Source organism: Monodon monoceros, unplaced genomic scaffold (genome assembly GCF_005190385.1).
Source record: "Monodon monoceros isolate NGI ecotype Baffin Bay Population unplaced genomic scaffold, NGI_Narwhal_1 Super_Scaffold_21, whole genome shotgun sequence".
Taxonomy (NCBI): Eukaryota; Metazoa; Chordata; class Mammalia; order Artiodactyla; family Monodontidae; genus Monodon; species Monodon monoceros.
In genome coordinates this window covers 7,081,338-7,107,149 of record NW_021703778.1, presented here as the reverse complement: position 1 = coordinate 7,107,149, position 25,812 = coordinate 7,081,338, and the positions used below count along the sequence as shown (strand labels likewise).

Below are 25,812 nucleotides of genomic sequence, written 5' to 3'. Positions count from 1 at the left end.
GGTAAATAAGACGAGATAGATAGATATATATAAAGTGAACTACTACTCAGCCATAAAAAAGGAATGAAATTTTGTCATTTGCAACAACATGGATGGACTTGGAGGGCATTATGCTAAGTGAAATAAGGTAGATAGAGAAAGACAAATACTGTATGATATCACTTATTTGTAGAATCTAAAAAATTTTTTAAAACTAGTGAATATAACAAAAAAGCAACAGACTCACAGATATAGAGAACAAACTAGTGGTTACCAGTAGGGAGAGGGAAGCAGGCAGGGGCAAGATAGGGGTAGGGGATTAAGAGGTACAAACTACTATGTATAAAATATACAAGCTACAAGGATATATTGTACAACACAGCGACTATAGCCAAGATTTTATAATAACCATAAGTGGAGTATAACATTTAAATATTGTGAATCACTATGTTGTACCCCTGAAACTTATATAATCTTGTACATCAACTGCACGTCAATAAGAAAATTACTTTAAGGAAAGGACCAGATCAAGAAGGTCTTGTACACCAAGCCAAGGGGTTGAAACTCTAACTTGAGTGATAGTGGCAAGCCAGGGTGGTTTGAAACAAGGCAGTGACAGGTGAGATTAGAGCAGTATTTCTCAAAATATGACACCTGGAAGAACATCACCAGTAGTATATTTAGAAATGGGTTAGAAATGAAAATTCTCTACCCCAGCCCAGACCTACTGAATCAGAAACTCTGGGGATGGGCCCAACAGTCTTCTGGGGGTTTTTTTTGTTTGATTGTTTTTGTTTGTTTGGCCGTGCCACTTGGCATGTGGGGTCTTAGTTCCCCAACCATGGATGGAACCCGCACCCCCTGCGCTGGAAGTGCGGAGTCTTAACCACTGGACCACCAGGGAAGTCCCATGGCAGTCTGTTTTAACACAGCTTCCCTCCAGGGGATTCTGATAGATGCTAAAGTTTGAGAACCGCTGGATTCAAGTTTAGAAAGACCACTCAGTCTGGGGCTGGGTGTGTGGGTAGGAAGCTACTGCAACACTCCAGGAAATGTGATAGTGAGAATTCATTTTTTCATTTAACAAATACTTGTTGACCATCTACTATGTGCTAGACACTGTTCTAGACACTAAAGATTCAGCAGTGAGCAAAGCAAAGCCCATGTGGTAATGGAGCGCACATTCTAGTGGAAATAATAATATCTATTGACATCATTTATGCAGTTCCAGATGCTGTCCTAAATACATTTAGGTGTATATTTATTTCTTCATCCTCACAACAACCCCATCAGATAGGTACAGTTTTTGTCTTCATTTTACAATTAAGGAAACTTAGTTTAAGTAGTAGAACCCAGATTCAAATCCAAGGTCATGCCCTAGATGCCAATGTCCTAGGCACCATGCTGTACTGCTTCCACAGCATCATAGTGGCAGTGGTAGTGAAATATATTTATTCAGAATATATTGTTTTAGTACCTACTGAGTGCTAAGCACTGTTCTAGGAATTTAGTTAACAAGATCTCTCTCTTGATGGAAACTACATTCTAGTGAAAGATAAATAATAAAATTAAGAAACAAGCAATATAGGGCTTCCCTGGTGGTGCAGTGGTTAAGAGCCCGCCTGCCGATGCAGGGGACAAGTGTTCTTGCCCCGGTCTGGGAAGATCCCACATGCCGCGGAGCGGCTGGGCCCGTGAGCCATGGCCGCTGAGCCTGCGCATCCAGAGCCTGTGCTCCGCAACGGGAGAGGCCACAGCAGTGAGAGGCCCACGTACCGCAAAAAAAAAAAAAAAAAGAAAAGAAACAAGCAATATAAAAAAGCATTATGCTAAGAAAAGGGAAAAAAAGAAGCAAGCAATATAAATAGTATATTAGAAGGTGATAAGTCTTGTGGAAAAAAGAAACACGGGAACATAGTAAGACAGATAGAGAATGTGATGGGAAGAGAGAGCTACAGGGATTGGGATGGGCAAGTTGAGATATCAACAAAGACTTAAAAACAAGGAAGTTAGCCAAGGGAATAAATGAAGACCATTCCAGGCAGAGGAAGCAGCTACACCTAAATCCTTAATGTGGGAGTAGGGCGAGGAACAGCCAGGCCAGTGTGGCTGGAGCAGAGTGATCCCCGGCTACAGAGCAAGGGAGGAGGGATTGCATGCAAATCTTGTAGGGCTTTGTTGGTTTTTACTCTGTAAAACGGGAAGCCATTGCAGGATTGGGAGAGAGAAATGACATAATCTTGTTTAGGTTTTAACAAGATCGAACCTATTGTTTTGTTGAGAATAGACTGCAGGGGACAAGAGAAGCCTATTGGGAACTATTGCAATAACCAGAGGGGGGAAAGTGATGGTGGCTTGCGCTGGATGGGATCAGTAGAGCCAACAGGTTTTGCAGATGGATGGATATTTTGCTGATGGAGGGCCAGAGAAAGTGGACTCTAGGGACCACCTACCAAAAGGGGGAGAGCGTGGAAGGGGCAGGTTTGAGGGTGGGTGCTCGGAGGGTGGTTGTTTTGGACAACCAGATAGACGTTGAATACACGTTGGTTATACAAGTCTAGAATTTGGAGAGAGATCTGGTCTAAGGAAATAAATTTGTGAGTTGTAAGTAAATAGGCAGTCTTTTAAATGATTAATAATGTAGGTAATGTTGGGAAAAGATAAAGGTATAGGTGTCATTTCTCATAGGTTTACTAATTGTCAGGCACTGTGCTCGACCCAGTGGATTGGCTCATTTAATTCCAACAAAATAAGAAGAGGTGGGACAGATAGGAGGTATCGACCATCAGGGACCAGAAGCACCAATGGTCTCTGTTCTCTGACCGGCTTTTTTAGGGAATTCCGTCTGTGATTGATGCAGCGGCAAGCAGTCCTCTCTCCACCTCGAAGTGGGGTTGAGAAGTTGCAAGGCTCCACCCTGCGATCGACTTTCACTCTCCAAACTGGGCCCCGCCCACGCGCTTGCGCACAAAGGCCCGTTCGCAGGGGGCGGGGCCTGAGTGAGCACAAAGGGGCCTGAATGAGTTGAGCGCTCGTGCTGCGCTGGGCGTTGCCAGGCGAAGCGAGTGTCTCCGAGGCCGCTACCGTTGGCCTCTCGCTGGCCCAGCTCAGCCCACGGATCCCGAGTGGAGAACACGAGCACCACCGGACTCGCTGGCGAGCTCCCAGGCGGGGCGCCCCGGCCTCTCAAGGGTACCCAAGCGAGGGTTACCCCGGCGAGCAGGACCCACGGGTGAGTGGGCGCGTCGCTGCGGGGCCGGGCCCTGCTCGCCCCGCCCCTGTGCCTGCCAGGCCCCGCCCTGAAGCCCAGGCTCCGCCCCTTCTGCCCCCGCTGCTCCTTCTGGGTACCTGAGATCTATCCGCCTCGCTCCTCTTTTTTCTCGTTTCCTCTTTCTTTAGGAAGGGTCTTTAATTTCGAGTCTCCGTAGTTTCCGCGCCCCCTTTGTCTTTAGGGGTCTCGATTCTGGGGGCTCCTTTCTGAATTCCTCCTGCAGGTCAGTCATTTGATCCCCAGGGTTTAGGATACTTTCTCCATCTCAGCCTTCTCTAGGCAGATTTTACCTTACAGACGTGATTGTTGATTTCTGGAAGAAGAAAAAAAAAAGTTTGAGGGACCAGAGAAGCCCCATCGGTCAGCTCGCGGGGTCCCCGAAAGGAGGGGCTTTCTGCTGTGCAGATGCACACTAGCACACCTGGACCATGGACCACCAAGGCCTGTTATGGAAACCAATTCTGTTGTTCAGCTGAACCCCCAAAAACTTTGGGAAGGGAAGTGTAAGAATTGTAGAGATAATCTAGTGAGACCTCTTCTCAGTTCAGGAAGCAGAGGCCCGAGAGAGTGAACTGACTTGGTCCAGGTTACATGCTAGTTAAAGGGCCCCTCCGCCGGTATTCTGCTGTGTCTAGGAACAGAAAAAATAAAATGGGGAAAGAAATGGAAGATTAGCCTTTCTTATAGCTCTTGGGGTTTTAATACGACTATAAAAGTAAAAGCACTTTTCAGAGCTAGAAGAAGGTGATGGCTTTTTGCATAGAAGGGAGTTTGAAATTACATCAAAGGCTTCTGTTAGATTAAAACCTCAGATTGTCACGGGCTTAATATTGGTGGGATTTTAAAATACCCACATAAACCCTACTACTGTTTAATAAAATTTGATTTTTGCAAACTAGAGAGTCAGGCATTGCCATTTCCTGTTTTTCCAGACACAACTTAGTATTACAGAGGTCAAATATATTTTATATAAATTATTTTTTGCCACAGCTGTCATTAAAGAAACCACTAACTTTCTCAGTGCTGAAGGCTACCAGCAGAATTAGTGCCGCCAGTGAATTTCTGGGAATCACGGAAATCTTTAAGGAATTTTAAGTTGATCTTTCCTATTTTTAGTTGCATTCTGTTTTTAATAAGTAGTAAGTGGTAAGAGAGACCAAAAGAATTTACACCATCACCATATAGTATAGCCACTAGGGTTCCTCTTATGGTGAAAATACACTCATGTCCCCTTTAGATATTTTGGGAAAGCAGAGTATTGAAATGCCTGATATGTTTATTTATTTATTTGGCCGCGTGGCATGCGGGATCTTAGTTCCCCTGCGCAGGGATTGAACCTGTGCCCCCTGAAGTGGAAGCACAGAGCCCTAACCACTGGACTGCCAGGGAATTCCCAAATGCCTGATATGTTTAGGGGGATGCATATTTCTACTGAGAAAAATGGCGATTTCCCCAGTAGTTAAGCTGAATGCAGCATATTTTTCTGCTCTATTAAATGTTTGAAAATGATGAAAGGTTACATAGATAACATTTAGGAAAATACTTTTTTTTTTTTTTTTTTTTTTGCGGTACGCAGGCCTCTCACTGTTGTGGCCTCTCCCGTTGCGGAGCGCAGGCTCAGCGGCCATGGCGCACGGGCCCAGCCGCTCCGCGGCATGTGGGATCTTCCCGGACCGGGGCACGAACCTGTGTCCCCTGCATCAGCAGGCGGACTCTCAACCACTGCGCCACCAGGGAAGCCCGGAAAATACTTTTTGAATGACTTTGAGTAAATAAAAGTATTTTATTATATATCAAAAAGACAAGCCTCAAGCAGAAATGGCTTGGGTGAAACAAAAATTAAGATAGTATCACTGCTGGGCTTCCCTGGTGGCGCAGTGGTTGAGAGTCCGCCTGCCGATGCAGGGAACACGGGTTCGTGCCCCGGTCCGGGAGAATCCCACATGCCGCGGAGCGGCTGGGCCCGTGCGCCATGGCCGCTGAGCCTGCGTGTCCGGAGCCTGTGCTCTGCAACGGGAGAGGCCACAACAGTGAGAGGAGAGGCCCAAGTACCGCAAAAAAAAAAGATAGTATCACTGCTCTGAGAAAACTGTAAAACCAATGTTAAACACTATAGCCACTAAATTCATATAAAAACATGACTCATTTTGAAAGTATTTTTAATACCCTAAATTTGTACCTTTTTTTCTTCCATGTTTCTTAGTGTCATTTTCCTGTGGAATATATATATATATGTATATATATATAAAATATATAATTATATATGTTAATGGATCATCAGGCTGTACCACATGTGTCCAACTCACTTATTGGTCATAATTAGTATATGTGCAGCAATGAAGCAGTCAACCTCCCATTAAAATGAATGCAGTTGAAGGACAAAGTTTGACTGAAATATGGCTTATGTCTTGTTGTGTCCGGTTTTCCAAATTTTACATAAATTTATACAATAACATAACAATGTACTGCCTTAAATTGCAACATGAGCCTGAACCTAAATTAATAAGTAAGCATCAAAAATTTTAAAAAATCAAATAGTAACAATACGTTAATTTTCTTTATTCTCATCAATATATGTGTTAGCGTGCACATGGGGAAAAATGCAAACAACAATTCTAATGATATATCCACTTAGGTGGTTGCTACCATCATCAGAGTGAGAACTGGGTGACTCAAATGACTTCATTTAAACACGGAGCTAAGTCTGAACAACTGTGGGAATTATGGTTTCAGAATAGAATGTCAGTGCCATAACATTTAGAATGTTACTTATATAACACAATTCTAGAGGAGGTAGGAGGAAGCATAAGACCAATTTCCTTATTTTTCCTAGAAATGAATCACTCAGTACTTGTGTGTGATTTATATATGGACTTCAAACAAATGACTTAGTCTCCTAACATTCTTTTTTATTAAGTCTTTTATTAACAGTCTTTTATTACTTTTATTTACTTAGCAGTCTTTTTTATTAACCATTTAGAGAACTTTTACACTACACCTTTAATATTGAAGAAACATTTAATATTTAACACTGAAGAAACATTTATCTGAAGTTCAGCAATTCCCATCAATTTTATTTCCATTTCCTATTTTCTCTCCTGGTAAATCCAGGTAAAGCTAAATTTATGACACTTGTTAAAGCATTTGTTATAAGATTCCTTTTCATAAAACTTTTTTTTTTTTTTTTTTTTTTCGGTACGCGGGCCTCTCACCGTTGTGGCCTCTCCTGTTGCGGAACACAGGCTCCGAACTCGCAGGCTCAGCAGCCATGGCTCACGGGCCCAGCCGCCCCGCGGCATGTGGGATCATTCCCGGACCGGGGCACGAACCCGCGTCCCCTACATCGACAGGCGGACTCGCAACCGCTGCGCCACCAGGGAAGCCCCATAAAACTTTTTCAGTCTTTCTTTCTAACTCATCATTTGGTTGGGATGACGTTCACCTGATGGATATTTCTAACTGCTGTGATGCTTATTTTGCCTTCTCTTTTTGTACTTTAATGTTTTGCTTGACTTCTTTAACATAATAAGCATTTGGGGCTTCCCTGGTGGCGCAGTGGTTGAGAGTCCGCCTGCCGATGCAGAGGACACAGGTTCGTGCCCCGGTCCGGGAGGATCCTACATGCCGCGGAGCGCCTGGGCCCGTGAGCCATGGCCGCTGAGCCTGCGCGTCCGGAGCCTGTGCTCCGCAGCGGGAGGGGCCGCAGCGGTGAGAGGCCCGCGTACCGCAAAAAAACAAAAAAAAACAAAAAACATAATAAGCACTTGTAATTATAACTGAAAAAATTCAAAAAATTTGAATTCATTTACAGGATGAAACCTACTTTATTAGGTCTGATTTTAATGTATTTCAGCCAATAGAAACATATTTAAATAGAAGAATGAATTCAAGGAATCATGGTGAAAATTCTGGGCACTTTATTTTAATAAATGACTGTAACATATATTAATATATAATAATTATATAATATTCAAATATACATATATTGTATATAATAGGTATTATATAATATTACATATAATAATAAATGTTAAATGAATGATATATTTTGGTAATAAAATAAGAAGTCACCAAAAAAACAAGTGCAAGATTATATCTTTGAAAAACTGGCTATACAAGTTTGGTGACTAGACTGTTACGTGAACTAGAGCTGAAAATTTAATTTTAAGGACTACATTGTTTTAAAGTCAGGGATCTCAGTGTCAGGACAGCCACACAGCTGTCAATGACTGTGTCAATAGTCCATCTTCTCACATCAGGACACAGTGGCCTAAGTCAGTGGACTGCAGTGACTGGCATGTTTCCAAACAGTCAAGAAAAGGAAAAGGAAGAAACCATTGCTTCCCAGTAAGAAGAAAAGGAAGAGAGTGAGAAGACTGATCTTACATTCCCTTAACGGACAAAAAGGGAGATAAAGTTTTGAATATGATTAAATGAAATGGTGGTGGGATATTTTGACAATCTCCTGAGCAGTTAAAACCAGGAGTGTGATTTCAGAAATGTATAAACTATTGTCTGAAATACCAGAATTAGTCTGCAGCATTTAGGACAGCACTCTGTAACTCTGAATGCAATTTTATGTATCTTTCAGGGTTGATTTTATTTTATTTCCAAAATAGAACATGAATCCTTCTCACTCTTGGAATTGAATGTCTAAAAATCTAATATATTTAATGGGATTCTTAGCTCCAATTTTTTTAAATGCTAGTTTTGTCCATTCTTAAAGGGATTTCCCAAACTGTCACTATTATATTATCTACTAATGTTGTTTTCACATCTTTCAGAAATAACTGGTAATAAGACCTCTGTAGCCATGGCTAGTTCTGACGTGAAACCAAAATCAGTAAGTCATGCCAAAAAGTGGTCAGAAGAGATAGAAAATCTGTACAGATTTCAACACGCAGGATATCGAGATGAAATTGAATATAAACAAGTGAAGCAACTTTCTATGGTAAGATTTATGCCTCTACAAACCTGAACTCAATATGAGTTTGTTAGGTGGTGAAAAGCACTAAAAAAAAAAACAAAAAACAACCAAACAAAAAACCCACCACCAGGGCTTCCCTGGTGGCCCAGTGGTTGAGAATCTGCCTGCCAATGCAGGGAACACAGGTTCGAGCCCTGGTCTGGGAAGATCCCACATGCCGCGGAGCAACTGGGCCCGTGAGCCACAATTACTGAGCCTGCGTGTCTGGAGCCTGTGCTCCACAACAAGAGAGGCCGCGATAGTGAGAGGCCCATGCACCACGATGAAGAGTGGCCCCCGCTTGCCACAGCTAGAGAAAGCCCTCGCACAGAAACGAAGACCCAACACAGCCATAAATTAATTAATTAATAAAAAAAAAAAAAACAAACAAAAAAACCCACCACCAACAAAGAACCAGAGAATACTAAAAGGGAATTCTACTCCAGCCTCTTGTTTTACTGATGGGGAGCTAAGGCCCAGAAGAATGATTTTCAGGCAGACTGAGGCAAGAGGTGGTTCCTCAGCACAGAAACATTAAGAATTTTCTAGCTTTTACTGACAACTGCGCTGTGAATCTTTTATGGTAGACCATCAAAGCAGAGTCATTTTCTCTCCCTAAGGTAATTCTATTATCAGATATTCAGTTTGCTGTGGAACTATTATTTCTTTCCTGTTTCTTATTTTAACCACAAATTATAAAGGGGTTAAATTCTTCCTTAGGTGACAAAATCTCCCGACTTTGGTTGTGTATTCCACACTTTCTTTTTTTTTTAGAAGATGTTGGGGGTAGGAGTTTATTAATTAATTTATTTATTTTCTTGCTGTGTTGCCTCTTCGTTTCTGTGCGAGGGCTTTCTCTAGTTGCGGCAAGCGGGGGCCACTCTTCATCGCGGTGTCCAGACTTTCTTGAGAGACTAGAGACATGGTTTTGCTTTTCAAAGATTATACCAAAATCTAGATACGGCCCCAGTTTATAATGTGATTTTTAAAATTCATTTATTCTACTGAATATTAGGAGGCTGAGTTCGGAAGGATATTATAGAATATAACATAGTATTCATAAATGTATTTTAATTTTTAGAGCTGAGGTTGCAACAAAGTGTTTATTATTAACTTGTTTTTTATTTTTGTTTTATGTTTTTTTATTATTAACTCACCATTGTTCAGAGACTAATTCTTAGATGGGTTTTTCAGATCCCCATATTCTTTTTCTTCCTTCATTCTACTCTTTGATCTCTACTTAACACGTCCTAAAAAAGTAGATAGGAAAAAAGATGGAGGCAATACAGAGCTAAAATGTAATAGACTCTTTCATTTAATGGATGTTAATTCAGTAGAGATTATTAGGGGTGGTAAGGAATGAAATTAAACATACTGATCAAATGAGGATTTGATGGATGACTATGACTTTCACATATCCATTTCTTCATATCTACTAGCATTTTACTCTTTGGTCCCCATTACCAAAACGGAGTTTTCATTACTCTATCATCTGTGGCTTCTAAATAGTTGTAAAACACAAGCGACAGCATTTTAATGCAGTTCAAAAATAAGCTTCATACACTTGCCTTAAGATTGGGATAGGCAATGCCCCTGAAAGGTGTGTAAGACCCAGGATCATACAGGCAAGGTGATCATACAGGCACTGATGCACCTACACCACCAACCACCCCAGAAACTGTTGTGATTGAGATCAGATAAGAGATAAGAGACTGAGATAAGATCAGATTTAAGGGAACACAAACAACACCCTTAAAGGGGAAGTCCCAAAAAGCACCTGAGGGTTGTGTATGTGTGTGTGTGTGTGTGTGTGTGTGTGTGTGTGTAACAACCCAATCCACTGTATGACTTGACAGTTGTAGAGAGGTTTTGCATTTCTCTTCAGTGTATATTTATTGGGTACCTGCCATGTGCAAATTTCTGTGCCAGGTGCTTTAAAAAGATAAATATAAAAGCAAGTGCCTGACCTCAAGAAATTTAGAGTACAGTATTTGGAATCAGTCCGCCCAGGCTTTGCATCCTGGCTCTCCTCCTTGGCTAGGGAACCCTGAACAAGGTTCATAACCCTTACTGAGCTCAAGTGCAAAATGGCGACGCCACTGCCTGCTTTAGAAAATGGTCTCAGGAATTAAATGAAACCATGTGTTGCAAGTGCCTCGCATTGTAGTGCTCAGTAGTAGTTTGTTGAGTGAATGAATGGTGTTCAGTGAATGATAGCTTTTATTATTCCTGTATCTTGGAGTGGAAGATTAAGAGTGACGAACAATAAAAACTTACGCAAGTGAAAATATATGCCCCCCAAAATTAAAGGAAGATAAAATTTTCTTCCTTCAGGGACAATCTTCCAAAAGGGCTTCATGCCCCGAGAGGCATTTGCAGTGGGCCTTAAAGGATGGACAGGAGGGTAACTGAAGGCTTGCCTTGATTGGCAGTGGTCTGAAGGGTTTGGGCGATGTTCTTGTCCTTACCTAAAGCACACGTCCTTATGGGCACTATTAGTGCTTACTGATCTCCTGCCCAAGGAGCGCTGACTTGAGGACCATATCACCCGCCTCCACCATTCTCTAAGGAATGAAAGTTTCCTAGGTTGAATGGGAGTGATGGGTAGAAAGCCAAGAAGAAAAAATTATGAAAGAGCAAAGGGTTATAGAAAGAAAAAATCCTAGAGGTTGACGAGGCAGAACCAGTACATCTGTTTGGAAGCCCCCCTGATTTCCTAGGGTGAGGCAGCTGGAAGCAGGACCTCAGTCCTTGTCTTCTTTGAAGAAATAATTCAGCAAAGTGACAAAGATTATGAAGCAGATAAAGTGTTTATTGGGAGTAAAGTACGTGTTGAAGAACACACAGGCAGACTCAGAGTTGCACGCAATAGGGGTGGCTGAGATCGCTTATATGGGGGCAGTCTTCTGGGTTACCTCTGGCCAATCGTCCTGTTCGTGCCCACATTTGGCCTGACTCAGGGTCCTTCCTGGTGGGTGCACACGTATCTCTCAGCCAAGATGGATTCCAGCGTGAAGGTTTCTGGGAGGTTGGCAGGACATATTATGGGCTGGTGGCTCCTCTCTCCTTTGGCACCTCCCCGAGACTGAGGACCTTCTCTGCGCACGTGTCCAGCTGGAAAATCCCCTTTGCCACAAGAATGAGAAAAATGTGGTCACGTTGTCTTCCACCCAGTCAGGGCTCTGCTCCTGCTGGCCTCTTATCTCGAGGCGTCAGCAGGAGGCTGGTTGCAGCTGCTCAGCCTGGGCCCATCTGTCTCCTTCCTCAATCCCACATAAAGTGCTGTGGGTATTCTGAAGAAGCAGCAGTGTACTGTTTCTTCACTGAATAAGGTGGTTGGGGGACCCTACTAAATGAGAGAGCCTCTTGGCCCCAAGAGGAAGACAGCGGTAACGGTATCTTGAGAACTTCTTCCTTTCTTTGCTGAGAGTAATGGAAGCAACAAAGGGCAGGCTTGACCTAAGTGATGGAAAGCATTGCTTTTCTCTATGATGTACGTGTCAGAGAGCCTGCCAAGGTTTACCAGATAGGCTGCTACCCGTTTTTGCTAACTCCTAAATAAACGAGACCACAGAAGAAAGCGAAAATATGTTGCTAGAAAATAAAGGATGTGTGTTCTTTTGTATGCGTGGCATGTTCGTGTTCCAGTTTGGAAGCTGTGATTTATAAGTGGGGGATTGGAGAGTGAGTAGCTGCCTGTAGAGATGACGTTGAAGGACAGGATTTGTTTTTTATGCCGGGAACACAAAATCGAAATACTAGGGTCTTGACAGTGGTGGAGTACATGTCACACAATCCAGAAGCAACATACCTAACCACAGCAAAAATGCACTGACCTGAGCAAGAAAGTATAACGCGAATTCAGAGAGGAAGGGGAGGAAAATGTCCAAAAAGATCGAGCCGAACGATCAAGTAAGCAAACCAATGTGGCGAACGAGAGAGACTAGTGGGGAGAAGGTAAGAAGAGATTGCTAAGGACTATGTTCATGACCTCAATTTCTATGAAAAATTGAGTTTTCAGGTGTGAACTTGAAACATGGACATGAGGAAATACACGTGTATTTCTAGATATAGAGATTTTCTAGATGTAGAGATTTAGATATCTCTAGTCTAACTGCTTCCTTTAGTCACCCCTGTGGCCTGGGCCTAGCCCTAATTTCCTCCTTGGGTATTATTTTTAGAAGTTAGTAAGTAATAATGCTTAAAATAGTTTGTAAACATAAGGATAAAGTTTAGATTATTTTGAATGTTTTATCTTGGCTGCAGAGTAGAAATTTAAATCTAGAAATTGGGATCTGAATTAGTTGCCCTGCAGTATAAGGCTGCCACTTAATGTATGTTGTGTGTTGTGTGTGTGTAAGATATCACTAAGAGCTCAAGTATTTTTAAATTTTGTACTTTAATTGTTTGATGTGACTTGTGTTTTTAACTGTTTGATAGTGAAATATTATATAAAAAGAACATCAACATTACAATATTTGTACTCTGGTTTTCAATATACAGGTAGATCGTTGGCCAGAGACAGGATATGTGAAGAAACTTCAGAGACGGGACAATACTTTCTATTACTACAACAGACAGAGGGAATGTGATGACAAGGAAGTCCACAAAGTGAAAATTTATGCTTACTAGCCTTACTTCTTTGTATTACCTGTCATTATCTTTTTAAAAATCCACTGTTTGATTCTATATCATGTAAGTGTCATTTTACAAAAGACTCCAAAATGCAGACTTCAATGGAATGTTTTGAGACACAAAAGCCATGAAACTTGGTCTCTAATAATCGTCCCATTCTGTTCTAAAATATAACCGCAGTAGCATTCCATTGGTGCCCGCCTTGGTCTGGTTCTTCCTGTTTTAACCATGGTAGCATAACTACAGTAAGTCCCCTACATACAAACGAGTTCTGTTCTGAGAGCGCGTTCGTAAGTCCAGTTTGTTCGTAAGTCCAACAGAGCTAGCCTAGGTACCCGACTAACACAATCGGCTACATAGTACTGTGCTGTAATAGGTTTAGAATACTTTTCACACAAATAATACATAAAAAACAAACACAAAAAATAAAGAAGACATTTTTACTCTTACGGTACAGTCCCTTGAAAAGGACAGTAGTCCAGCACAACAGCTGGCATCCAGGGGCTGGCATCGAGTGAGCCGGCAAGAAGAGTTACTGACTGGAGGAGGGAGAGGAGGTGGGCGACGGTAGAGCTGATGGATCGTCAGCGATAGGAGATGGAGGGCAAGCGACAATTCCACTCATGCCTGACACTGATGGAACGCACGTTCGCATCTTGGAAAGTTCGCAACTTGAAGGTTCGTATGTAGGAGACTTACTCTACTACGCAGGGGAAGAAAGAGCCCCACTTGAAACTATTGCAGCCGTTGTGTAGAGGTTGTGTAGAGGTTAGTCCCCCCACGCCCATCACTTTGAACTGCTAGATCTGCATTCTGTGGCCCGAGGGGCTTTCTCTTGCCTCTGGAGTCCTTTGCCTCTCGCTGAGTTGAGTGGAAATGCCAAGAAATGATGGTGCCTGGGGCGGAGAGGTATCAAAGGCCCAGCCACCTGCTTCCGCAGGGAGGAATCAACCCGAGGTTAATCTTTGCTCACATGCAGCAGTAACTCATTGGATGACCAAGACAATTGGTTCTCTTCCGTCCTTGCTCCCTTCCCCCACTCCCCTGCCAGCGGCTCTTTCCCTCCTGAATCACCTCCTGGGACTTGGAGCCTTGTCCTGGGGTCAGCTTCTGGGTCCCCTCCCCGCCACCACCACCATAGAAGACGTGTTCCAGTGCTGCCTGGCATCACTGCAGAAACTGCCCAAGTGCTAACGTGCAAAGAAGACAATTAAACCCCGGGAGACTTAAGAAGTCCCCCCAGATCAGTGAGTCTTGAGGCTTTGAAATTAACTAGCTGAAAGATATCATTTTCATTATAACTTTTTTGTCACTGATAAGACTTTTTGTTCCCATTGATAAGTTCTGACCTTTAAATAGCTTTTGGGTTACGAGCTCACATATATCAATTCATTCAACTTCAGGTCCTGTTTTCCAGAACTACCTGCCCCACGAAGCTCCGTTAGTTTTTCCCAGTTCAAAACTGTGCCTTTGGGACTTCCCTGGTGGCACAGTGGTTAAGAATCCGCCTGCCAAGGCAGGGGACACGGGTTCAAGCCCTGGTCCAGGAAGATCCCACATGCCACGGAACAAGTAAGCCCGTGTGCCACAACTACTGAGCCTGTGCTCTAGAGCCTGTGAGCCACAACTACTGAGCCCGTGTGCCACAACTACTGAGCCTGCGCGCCTAGAGCCCGTGCTCTGCAACAAGAGAAGCCACCGCAATGAGAAGCCCACGCACGCAACGAAGAGTAGCCCCTGCTCGCCGCAACTAGAGAAAGCCCGCGCACAAAAACAAAGACCCAATACAGCCAAAAATAAATAAGTAAATATTTTTAAAAAAGAAAGAAAAGGCAAGGCACTGACTGGGAGACTAAGTCTGCAAAACATACACAAAATAAAGGACTTATGTCCACAGTATATAATGAATTCTCAATATTAAGACAAGACAATTAAAATTAGGCAAAAAAAATAAAAATAATAAAATTAGGCAAAAGATGTGAACATTTAAAAAACAAAACAAAAGTGTGCCTTTTCAGAACAAACACATCGTGGAAAGGATAAATAGATTGGTAAGCCTCTTTTATGCCTTTCCCATGCTGCCTGGGGTCATCTTATTTAGCATTTGTTTCAAGTCATGTATCTGTACCTCTATGGTCAGGATTTCTGTCACTGTCTGTCTTCCAGGTTTGGCACACCACTAGGTGCTGAGCATAGGAGGTCTTCTGAATCTGATAATGCTTTTAAAAAAAAATTACTGTGGTAGAATAATTGTCTGCAAAGGCAACCACATCCTTATTCCTGGAACCTGTGGATGTGGTACCTTATATGGCTAAAGAAACACTGCAGATGTGATTAAGAACTTGATATGTGGACATTATCCTGGAAAACCTAGGTGGACCCCATGTAATCACCCGGGACCTTAAAGAGGGGAGAAGGCAAGTCAGAGTCAGAGAAGATGTGATGAAGGAAGCAGAGGCCTGAGACGTGCAAGGAAGGAGCGTAGAATACATAAAGCCCCCAAGAGTCTCCAAAAGGAACACAACCCTGCTAACCCCTTAGTTTTACCAGATAAGACCCATTTCAGACTTCTGGCTTCCAGAACTGTAACACGATAAACTCATGTTGTTTTACACTTCTCCGTTTGTGGTGATCTGTTAGAGCAGCGGTAGGAAATGGACACTGACATGGAATAGATGAAGCCAGTAACCATCCATAGTCTCGAAGTAAGCATGATTGTCAGCCACGGCCTGCCACTTTTGACATTTTGCTACAGGTTCAGATTCAATCCAGGGAAGTTGGTCAGGCAGTTTTTATCTGGAAAGCTCTCAGTAATTAGCTCGAATGTTCTAAATGCGATGGTATCTCTCTGCAGCAAGACTCACTTCAGAAACATGGCCCTTGGGACCATGAGATGCAGTTTTGGTTCGCTGAGTCCGTGTGACCAGTGCTTTCCCAATGTGCCTTATGGGGAGCATAGCCGGTGCCAATCTTTCTTAAAAAATGGGTAAGCCACTTTCTTCTCAGCTCCTTTTGGCCACTTCTCATAAGTGCCTGTGCCAGCTAACCGGTATGGTGCTGTGGAGAGCGGCATTGGCAGTCACTCATAGTAGGGTGTCTGTTCTGTGTTGGGACTTGGCCCACAGGCTTTGGTCCATGATGGCAAGAGAACCCCAATCCTGTTCCATACTAGATACTGGAGAAGAGCTGTTCTAACACACAGTTGCCGGTTTCAGACGGAAGCAGCAAGAGGGCCAGGCTACCCAACTTGGCAGGGCATCCCCAGTATGAATGAGCACTTGGGGAGGACCCCTCTCTCCAGGGCATCAGAAACCTGCTTCGTTTCTACCATTAAGTTGCACTTGGTGATGCTTGTCAAGAAGCAGCTGACTGCTCACTAACCATGTACTTATTCTTCCACATTCGTTGGTTCTCTAGCCTGGCTGTGCACTGGAATAGCACAAGGCATTATTTAAACAATACTGATGCCTGGACCCCACCCCATTCCAGTTAAACCATAATCTCTGGGGTCAGATCATAGAAAAAAAACTATACACACACACACACACACACACACACAGACACACACACACACACATCTGTCCTCAGTTGCTAGCACAGAGTTTTCCTGAAACCCTTGTAACTGAAACAGGAGGGAAGGGGGCAGGGCACAACCTTTAAAAGAATGACATAGCCCGAGGACACGACGTAAACTGATGAGAACAAAATAGGTCCAAGATGGTGGATGAGTCGACTTCCACTAGACTTTGAGTCTCAGTAAACGCTCACTGTAACACATCCCCAAGCTAAATGACACACCCACAGGCGCCATGACAGTTCCGAGGCTGACCATAAAGGTCAAAAAGTGGGCGGTGGCCCAATTCCTGGATATCCCCGCCCCTTCTCCAAAATAGCTGGAACACTCCTTCCACTCATTAGCCCGTGAAATTACCCACCCCTATAAAGACAGAGACCCCCATACCCTGGTGTTGCTCTTGCCTTCTGAGATGGCCCACACTCTGTCTGTGGAGTGTGTTTCTCTCTAAATAAATCCACTTCTTACCTATCACTTTGTCTCTCACTGAATTCTTTCTGCGATGAGACATCAAGAACCTGAGCTTCATTAAGTCCTGAGACCAGGTGTGCAATCTAAGTTAGAAGAATGTGGGTTCAAGTCCCAGTCTGGATGGCACGGTTTCATAACTTCCTAAGTGTGAGACCCCCCCAGAAGCATCTCTTGCTCTCATATTCATCTCTGACCCCCGTCTCTGACACAGGGCTCCTAAAATCCTTGTAAATTCCTAAGTGACAAGAGGACTGGGCGCATCTTTTGTTCCACTGAGGCGACTCTGGGTGAGCTCCTGGATGGGGGCTGGTCACCAAAAAGATCAAGCTTGGAATTTTCAGCCCTAACCCCACATCCTCCAGAGAAGGGAGAGGGGCTAGAAATGGAGCTAATGATCCATCATGCCTAGTGACGAAGCGTCCGCAAAATCCTAATAGCAGAGGGTTCAGACAGCTTCCCAGGGTGTGGGACAAACATCTGTATGGAGAGGGTGTCATGCCCCAACTCCACAGGGACAGAAGCTCCCAACCTTGGGACCTTCCCAGGCCTCACCCAACTTCCACGCTGGTTTCCCAGACTCTGCTGTCGTCCCTTCCGACCCATTATCTTCCCTGCGGCCAGAGTGAGCTTTCTAAACCGCAAATCTGAAAGCTGCCTCGCTGGTAAAACTCTTGGAAGTTCCCTATCATTCTGAAAATGAAGCGTCGATGCCACCCAGTGTTCCGCATGGCCCTTCATGACCTTGTCATTGTTTAGTCCTTGGGCGTCTTCTCTGAAAGCTTCCAACCTCCACACCTAATTGACCTGTTTTCAGACCGTTAAGGCTTCTCACTGGCTGCATGTGGCTCTCCCCACAAGCCAGCCTGATGCTTTTTTCCTGGTTGGCTTCCACTCTTCCTCTTGCTCAACTGGGCCACATTTCAGAGGAAGACTTTCCTCACGGTCTCCACCGCCTCCAATCTGGGTGAGAGGTCCTTCCCCTGACAGAGCCCTTTTATTTCAGCACTTGTCACACTGTTTTCTCACACCCCTTGTCTTCTTACAAGACGATGAAGTCAAGGAGGCAGAACTGCCCGTGTTTATCGTCTTTGTGTCGCTTAGCACTGAAGGCCTAGTACGGATGGGTGGGTAGATGAATGAATGAATAATACTAATACTAAACAAACTAGTAAGAACAGTACCAATGACTAGTAACTAACAAAATAGAATTCTACTGTTACAACTGAGGTAGAACTCTAGGATATAAAGGTAGGAATAATTTATTACCAGAATAAGTTGGGTCCATTGGAAAATGGAATCCAAGTGGATTCCGAAATGGAAACTCTGGATGAATTTCTTTTTCTTTTTCTTTTTTTATTGAAAGTGGTACACGTTCATTAAACAACATTTAGGAAAATATCCTGAGTAGGAAAAATTAAGTCACCTATGGTTTCATGCTCAAATACAAAATATATTACAATGTTGGTGTATTTCTTTCTAACCAAAAGGACTACAGCTAACATTTGAGACTCCCGAATTCTCACGGTAACCCCATATGGCACAGAGAGATTCAGTAACTGGCCCCAGGTCACAGAGCTGGTTAGATGGTAGAGTTGGGAGATGAACTCGGCATGTTGGCTTCAAAGCCCTCCCTGTACCTTTCTATTCATTCTAAACTGCAGCTACCCAGACGTCCTGCATTGAGGAAAAGCTATTTTACTTTCGCTTAATTTATCTTGTTATTTTCTGTCTTTCACAGAATGATTTTTTAGTGGTGTACAGAGTTCCTCTTGTTACCACACATAATCTATAAAACAAAGAGGAAAACTTTAATGAAAACTGCCCTAGGGCCGTATGGATACTGTCCAGCATCTTTACTGTCCAGCATCTTTAGTGCGTTGCCTTATTGCCCAGAAGGTAATAGGCAGTTTGTGGAAATCTTAGCATGATGCTTCTCAACAAGAACACAAATAAATCCTGTAAGTGAAAACTAACCCAACAGGGAATTTTGTGACTTGCTGGTCAAAGTGCCACATACATTAGGCTTCTCACTACTGCCATTTCTGGCATGAGAAGGGATTTCTGAAGGGGTTCTCAGAAGGCATGAGGTCAAAATGTTCTTAAATTCAGAGAAGTGGAAATTAAATTCCTCTCTACCTTTCTGCCTCATGAGAAAAACAGCTTTCTTCGTTCTGATACCTATCAAGGAAGGAAAGTATTGATCTCATTCAGCGATTTTACTGACTTTGGATTTTGTACTTAGCAAGAATAATTGCTAGAAATCAGTGGTTCCTAACTTTTTAAGGGTCATAAGTTCAGATTTCTGGATGTACTTAATCAAGATACTGGGTGACAGAAAAGGTCAAATCCTTTCCTAAGTTAAAAATCTAGGCGTAAAAGCATGACCGACTCCTTTTTTTTTCTTTACCATTGACATATGCATAGAAAGAAAGAGGTAGAGGATGAGGAAGGAAAGAAGAGAGGGAGGAACAGAGGGCAGGGGAGGGAGAGGTGTGGAGATAGTAAAGGAGGCAGACAGACAGACAGGGCCAGGTAATGTGGAAATTTAGGGAAAGCTGCTGGCGGTGGGAGCCTGCTGGCTGTTCAACAAAGTCCCTCCTCTTAGTTAAGTGAGCTGGGGACAGATAGCCACCTATGGCCCTAAGGAGCATATGGACCTTTTCTAACTCAAGGAGGGCTGCCCCTCCCAATAATCCTTAGCACGTGGAACTGCTAGCAGAGAAAGAGGTGAAGAAATTTTTACAGGAGGCACGGAAGCCTTCTTTGATGGGCAAGGAACCCCAGAAGAAAAGGCAGTGATGGGAGAAGGCCAAGGCCATCCTGGGGTCTAATGGTGGTGAAGGAAAGCTAGCCTGTGGCAGACTGTGCTGAGGCTGGAAGCAGCCTGCGGCCTGCCATCTTGGTCTTGTAGGTACTCTCCACGACGGACGAATGACTTGCCATCTTGGGAGTCCACCCCGGGCACCACTGTAGCTGTTGCTGACACTGCAGAGTGTCTGAGGCTGTAGAGTCAGTTTTCCACTGGGAAGCCCTGAGAGTTGAAAAGCTGGGGTCCTTCGTTCAACTTGCTAGAAGTAGGAGTTGAGAAGGAGCTGGGAGAGAATGCAGCGAGGGAAGGCGCCGCACCTTCTAGAACGTGGAGAAAAGCAACAGGAGAGAAAAGGAGGCCACAGACCAGAGAAAGCTTGGCCTGTTGGAGCAGTGACATTCCAAATCCTGGGAATGGCACTAACGACACCATCTTCCATGCCTTGTTTTTCTTCCGAGTCAAAAGCATCTCATCCTTTCTTTTTGTGGGGCTGGGTTGAGACCCCAGGAGGAGGTACGGAGGTAGAACCGACCCGGTGGGGGTGAAGGAGCACAGGCGCATCGCATACCATTTTCCAACTTGGCAAGTCATGAAATCGAAGAATGTCAGAACTAAAAGGCGCCTTGGAGACCACAGGGCCCAGCACCCCTCCTTTCCTCGTTCATACTGTCCTCGGATCTCACACCCATCCCCTGAGGCAGTGGGGGAAATCCAGGCCCACAGAGGTGTGTGCTTTGCCACTGCCTCAGGGTGACTGAGATGCGAGAAGTAGCCCAGACGCCTCCAGCTCCCCACAGTGGTGTCGGCTTGGGTGGAGGAGGCCGCTAAGGAAACACTGCAGATGCACCTCTCGAGAGGCCCTCGTCTGGGGAATTCCCCGGCGGTCCAGTGGTGAGGGCTCCGAGATTTCACCGCCGAGGGCGTGGGTACGATCCCTGGCTGGGGAACTAAGATCCCACAAGCCACGAGGTGCGGCCCCCAAAAAAGAAAATGTACAGTTAATCAGCCTGTTCCGGAGGCTGATTACCACGGATTACCACTCCATCCCAGCAGACTGAAAAGTCAACAGTTCTTCTGAGATCCCTAAGGGTGGGAGGCAGGGACACAGGAAAAACTGCTGCCCCCAAGATTGGAGAGACAGCTTCTGGGAGCAGAGACTCACGCGTGGAAACCTCCATGGGAGCCAGCGCTCAGGCAGGAACCCCTGGACCGCAATTCACAGAGCCCTGGAGGCTACATGTGAACAAGACCCAGAGCTAGGAGCCCAGTCACAGGGGTCTCCCACGCTTTAGTGAGTTTTACCCTCAGGAGCGCAGTCAGGTTCCCACAGTAGAGAGCAGAGAAAAATCCCCTCATGCTTCTGGTAGAGGGAGGGGAAGAGGAATCATTTCTGAAAAATGCCAGACGTTCTGTGCTTCTTAACAAGGTCTGTCCTCAGCAGAAACTAGTCAACCAGAGCCTAAGCAGCTGGGCTACGGTCAGAGTTTAACTAATCTGGGGAAAAGAAATACCTGGCTCCAGCCCCCGTTAGCCATCCTGTTCACATTTGTGAGCTCATGGTCCAGAGGCGCAGGCTCACTAAAAGACTGAGGCCGGATCACAGGACCCCGCAATGCCTCCCGCCCCACACGCCTCACCACTGCATGACCAAAGGCCTACTTACAGCAGTTTCTTTCACCCAGGACATCATGTCTGGCTATCAAGAAAAAACTACAAGGCATTCCAAAAGGCCAAAAACGCACTTGGAAAAGATACAGCAAGCATCAGAGCCAGACGTGGCAGGGACGGTGGAAGGATCAGGCCTGGGATTCGAAACAACTCTGATTAATATGCTAAGGGCTCAAATGGACAAAGTAGACAGCACGTGAGAACAGACGGGCGATGTAAGCAGAGATGGAAATCCTAAGAAAGAACCGAGAAGAATCAAAAACGCTGCGACAGAAATGAAGAATGTCTTTGATGGGCTTATTGGTAGACTGGACATGGCTGAGGAAAGAATCTCTGAGCTTGAGGATATAGCAGTGGAAACCTCAGAGACCCCCCCTAAACCTGAAAAGCAAAGAGAACAAAGATGGAAGAAAACAGACGGAACATCTGAAGACTGTGGGAAAACTACAGAGAGTATAACATATGTGTAATGGGAGAACCAGAAGGAGAAGAGAGGAAGAAATGGAAGAAATACTTGAAACAATAATGACTGGGGATTTCCCCAAGTCAACAGCAGGTGCTAACCCACAGGTCCAAGAAGCTCAGAGAACACCAAACAGGATAAATGCCCCTAAAACGGCATCTTGGCAAATCATTTTCAAGCTACAGAAAATCAAAGATGAAAAGAGCCAGAGAGGAAAAATTACCTTATCTGTAGAAGAACAAAGGACCGAATAATAAATAAGAACATCGATTTCCCTACATCTTTGCCAGCCCTGAAATATAACCATACTTTTTCATCCCCAACAATCTGAAAGGTAGAAAAAAATTTCACTGTAGATTTAATGTTCCTTTATTTAACCAGGAGTGGGGCTACATATCTTTTTATGTTTACAGAGCATTTATATTTTTCCACAAATAGCTCATTCATATCCTTTTTCCATTATCCATCTTTTTAAAAAATGATTTGTAGGTGCCCTTTATAAAAGCATGGATAGAACCTGTCATTTATTAAGAATTTTTACTTTGGGCACTTTAATCTCATTTGATCCTCACAACAGCCCTATGAGAGATACGACCCTCTGCTTATATTCCATTGCCTAGTTTGTTGTCTATTGTTCAGACTGTAAATACTTTACCCAGTTTAGTTTTTAGCATTCAGCTTAATTTATGGTATTTTCTCCTTTACAGACACAAAATTTTTATGGGGTCTACTATTTAAAATTTTCCCTTGTGGCCTTACGGCTACCTTGCTTAGAAAGTCTTCCCAATTCCAACATTACATAAGTATCCTCCTATAACCTTTTCTCTTTTAGCTTTATAACTTTTGGGAAAAAATATTTAGCTTTCTAATTCATTGAGAATAAAATGCATACAGGATGTCTACACGGGCAGACTTCATTCCCTGTTGGTCTTTTCAGCAAATATGCAACCCATTTCTCCTGAGCTGTCCACAGACAGTGGAGCATCTGAATGGGCAAAGGAATGGTCCAGGAATCCTGCACACCCACAGCTCCTGGGCCTGAAGTCTCTACATTTGGGAGGCATTGAACTTAAGCGGCCTCTTCATTATAAGTGCTGGTCTTTACTCTGTTTGACAACAACTCTGCCCGAGAACAAGACTTCTCCAAGCTGTATGGCCAAGGCAGAGAGCCAAAGGCCAAGCCCACAGTCTGGATGAATCAGGAGAGGCACACTCCAGCCCGCGGGGCAAACAGCAGGTGTAGGAGTCTCTGGCAACTTGACCCATATTGGAGAGATTTCAGGAGAAAACACTGGATGTACTAAAAGTCACTAAGAGGGGATGCGGTGGTAGCTTTGAAGGGCAGGTTCTCAGAGAATTTGCCGATCTCATTCATGTGTCTGTAGCATGACCACGCTGCACTCTGGCAAAAATGGTCAGCTCATTAAAAAAAAAAAAAAAAGCTAGAGTCTTAATTATCTCCCTATAAAGTTGCGCTTGTAGGTGTTTTTTTGAGACCCTCAGCCAACACAGTCCTGCTGAAATTATGTCTACACCACCGTCCAGAGTGTAGGGCCCAAGCTGCAGCAGAGGGCCCTCTTCCTGAGGGGGTTTCTTGCTCACTTTTCCTCCTAATTTCCTGGCTGCCCCATCCAAGCTTCCCTTGGATTCGATACTAGTGAATCCCGGAGCTCTGTCCTCACCCATTTTCTTGTCGCTCTTAACCTGAAACCCACTGACCCTTACAGAATCTATGGGTGGGTTTGAGAGGGTATCCACAACCCTCACCTCCACTCCCACAATGGCACCAGGCACCAATACAATAAATAGGCACGGGCATTTCTTCTAGAAAGAGGGTCCGCCGTATATGTCTGATATGGCGTGGAGTCTCTTACGCCTCCCCAGCCTCCACTCCCAGTTGAGAACACTGTTCTCAGTTCTCTCCAGGCCTTCTCATGCCCTCCCCTTGATGCAGACAATCCCCAAATCTACTCCCAGACACTCTCCTGAGATCCAGATCCCTACAGCCAAATACTCTCTGGAAATCCCCCCACAGATGCCTCACAGATACCTTAACCTTAACAATCCAAAACTAAACACACCATCTTTCCCCCAAATCCACTTCTCCTGTTTTCTGTCTCTAGAAATGACATCACCACACACTCTGTCTGTTGCCTAAGCCAGAAACCTGGGAGTCATCCTGTTTGGAGCTCTCCCACACTCCTCATATCTAATGAATCACCCAATCCCATGGACTCCAGGGGTGGAAGCAGCTGTGGCACACAATGCACAATGCAGAGTGTGGTGGCGTATACTGGGGTTTAAGAGCACAGCTTCTGGAACCAGGCTATCTGGGTCTACTCTTTGCCAACATGTGTCTTTTACTCACTTAACATCTCTGTGCCTTAGTTTCTTCATTTTCAAAATGTAGATAATAATAATACCTTGGGAATTCCCCGGCAGTCCAGTGGTCAGGACTCCGTGCTTCCACTGCAGGGGGCATGGGTTCAATCCCTGGTCAGGGAACCAAGATCCCACAAGCCTCACAGTGCAGCCATAAAAACAAATAAAATAATAATTTTATAATATTTTATAATAATACTTTCATCATGTGGGGGGAAGAATGTCCACATAATTGTGAAAATTAAAGACTTAATACATATTAAAAGCATGAGTGATGCCTGGCCCTTAGTAACTGTTCTTTAAGTGTTTCCTAATGTTAGGATTACCCCAAGTATCATCCTTTCTCTCCTAGATCATTACAAGAGCCTCCTAACTTTCTCTTTGCCATGACCTTGTAGTCAGAGTCATCATCCTGAAAGGTGATTCTGGTCAGTGTACCTTTCCATGGATTCTCATCGTTCTTAAGATCAAGTCCCAAACCTTTCAAATTGCTTGCTCACAAGGTAATTCACAATCTGTCTCCTACTTATATACTTGCTTGTTCTTTCACCACCTTCCCATCCATGCTCTGCCCTCCATCCATATACAAATCCAAATCCTTTCAGTTTCTGAATTGACCATGCACCATCTCACTTCTGGGGCTAAGGCACCTGTTGTTCTTTCTGCCTTGTTCTCTGGCACTCCATTCTCCATACCTTCTTTTCCACTGCCTAGCTGGTAGCTAGTCATCTTTCAGAACTTGTTTCTTCTGTGCCAGAGCCTGGCAGTGAATATTTCACATTTGAAATTATTTCAAAATCATAAGAGTAATATCTTATTAGATATGTCTCATACACACAGCATTTAACCAAATCTGACAATTTTGCATCATTCCTAGAGAATTTAGTCCATTAATATGTAATATAAAACACAGTCACTGATATTTGGGGTTTAAATCTGCTATCTTGTATTTTCTGCTTGTTTTACCTGTTCTATGTTTTTCCTTACTTTTCTCCTTTCTTTCTGATTCACTAAACATTCCTCTCTTCCAGTTTGGGTGGCATATCATGTGTTTCTGTTCTTTTAAAGACTTGCCTTAGAAATTAAAACATGCATATTTATTAAACTCTAAATTAAAAAAAACTCAAAGATACTATAAGGAAATTCCTTTACTTGCTCCTGACATATACATTATTTTTTGTTCAATATTTAATTCCATATATATTTTAAGGCTGATTAGAAATTACAATTATTATTTTATGCAATTAATGTTCATTTACATTTGCTCACATATTTACCACTGTCTTTTTTATTCCTTCTTGCATCTCAAATCTTCCATCTGCAGTCATTACTTTCTGCCCAAAGTATTTCCTTTAAACTTTCATTTAGTGAATGTCTTCCAGGTGGCAAACTTAGTTTAAAAGACATTTGAAAATGTCTTTATTTTGCCCTACTTCTTTTGTTTATTGAAGTATAGTTGATTTACAGTATTATATTAGTTTCAGGTGTACAACATAGTGATTCAGTATTTTTGCAGATTATACTGCATTTTAAGTTATTACAAGATAATGGCTATAATTCCCTGTGTTATAAAATATACCCTTGTTGCTTTCTA

At 43.7% G+C, this 25,812-nt stretch overlaps 1 protein-coding gene across 1 annotated transcript; it reads left to right on the top strand.

Annotated features, from left to right (window-relative positions):
• Positions 1 to 3,008: 3,008 nt before the first annotated feature.
• Positions 3,009 to 13,041, top strand: MEIG1 (meiosis/spermiogenesis associated 1). The gene is made up of 3 exons (XM_029238676.1): positions 3,009 to 3,211; positions 8,035 to 8,201; positions 12,720 to 13,041. The coding sequence occupies exons 2-3, from the start codon at positions 8,064 to 8,066 to the stop codon at positions 12,846 to 12,848; spliced, it is 267 nt and encodes an 88-aa protein (XP_029094509.1). The 5' UTR covers positions 3,009 to 3,211; positions 8,035 to 8,063; the 3' UTR covers positions 12,849 to 13,041.
• Positions 13,042 to 25,812: the final 12,771 nt, after the last annotated feature.

What these genes read in the sequence shown, in the direction of transcription:
- MEIG1 (XM_029238676.1), top strand. Translation starts at nt 8,064, where the DNA reads ATGGCTAGTTCTGACGTGAAACCAAAATCAGTAAGTCATGCCAAAAAG. An exon ending in AAGTGAAGCAACTTTCTATG is followed by an intron (nt 8,202 to 12,719) that starts GTAAGATTTATG and finishes TTCAATATACAG; the next exon opens with GTAGATCGTTGGCCAGAGAC.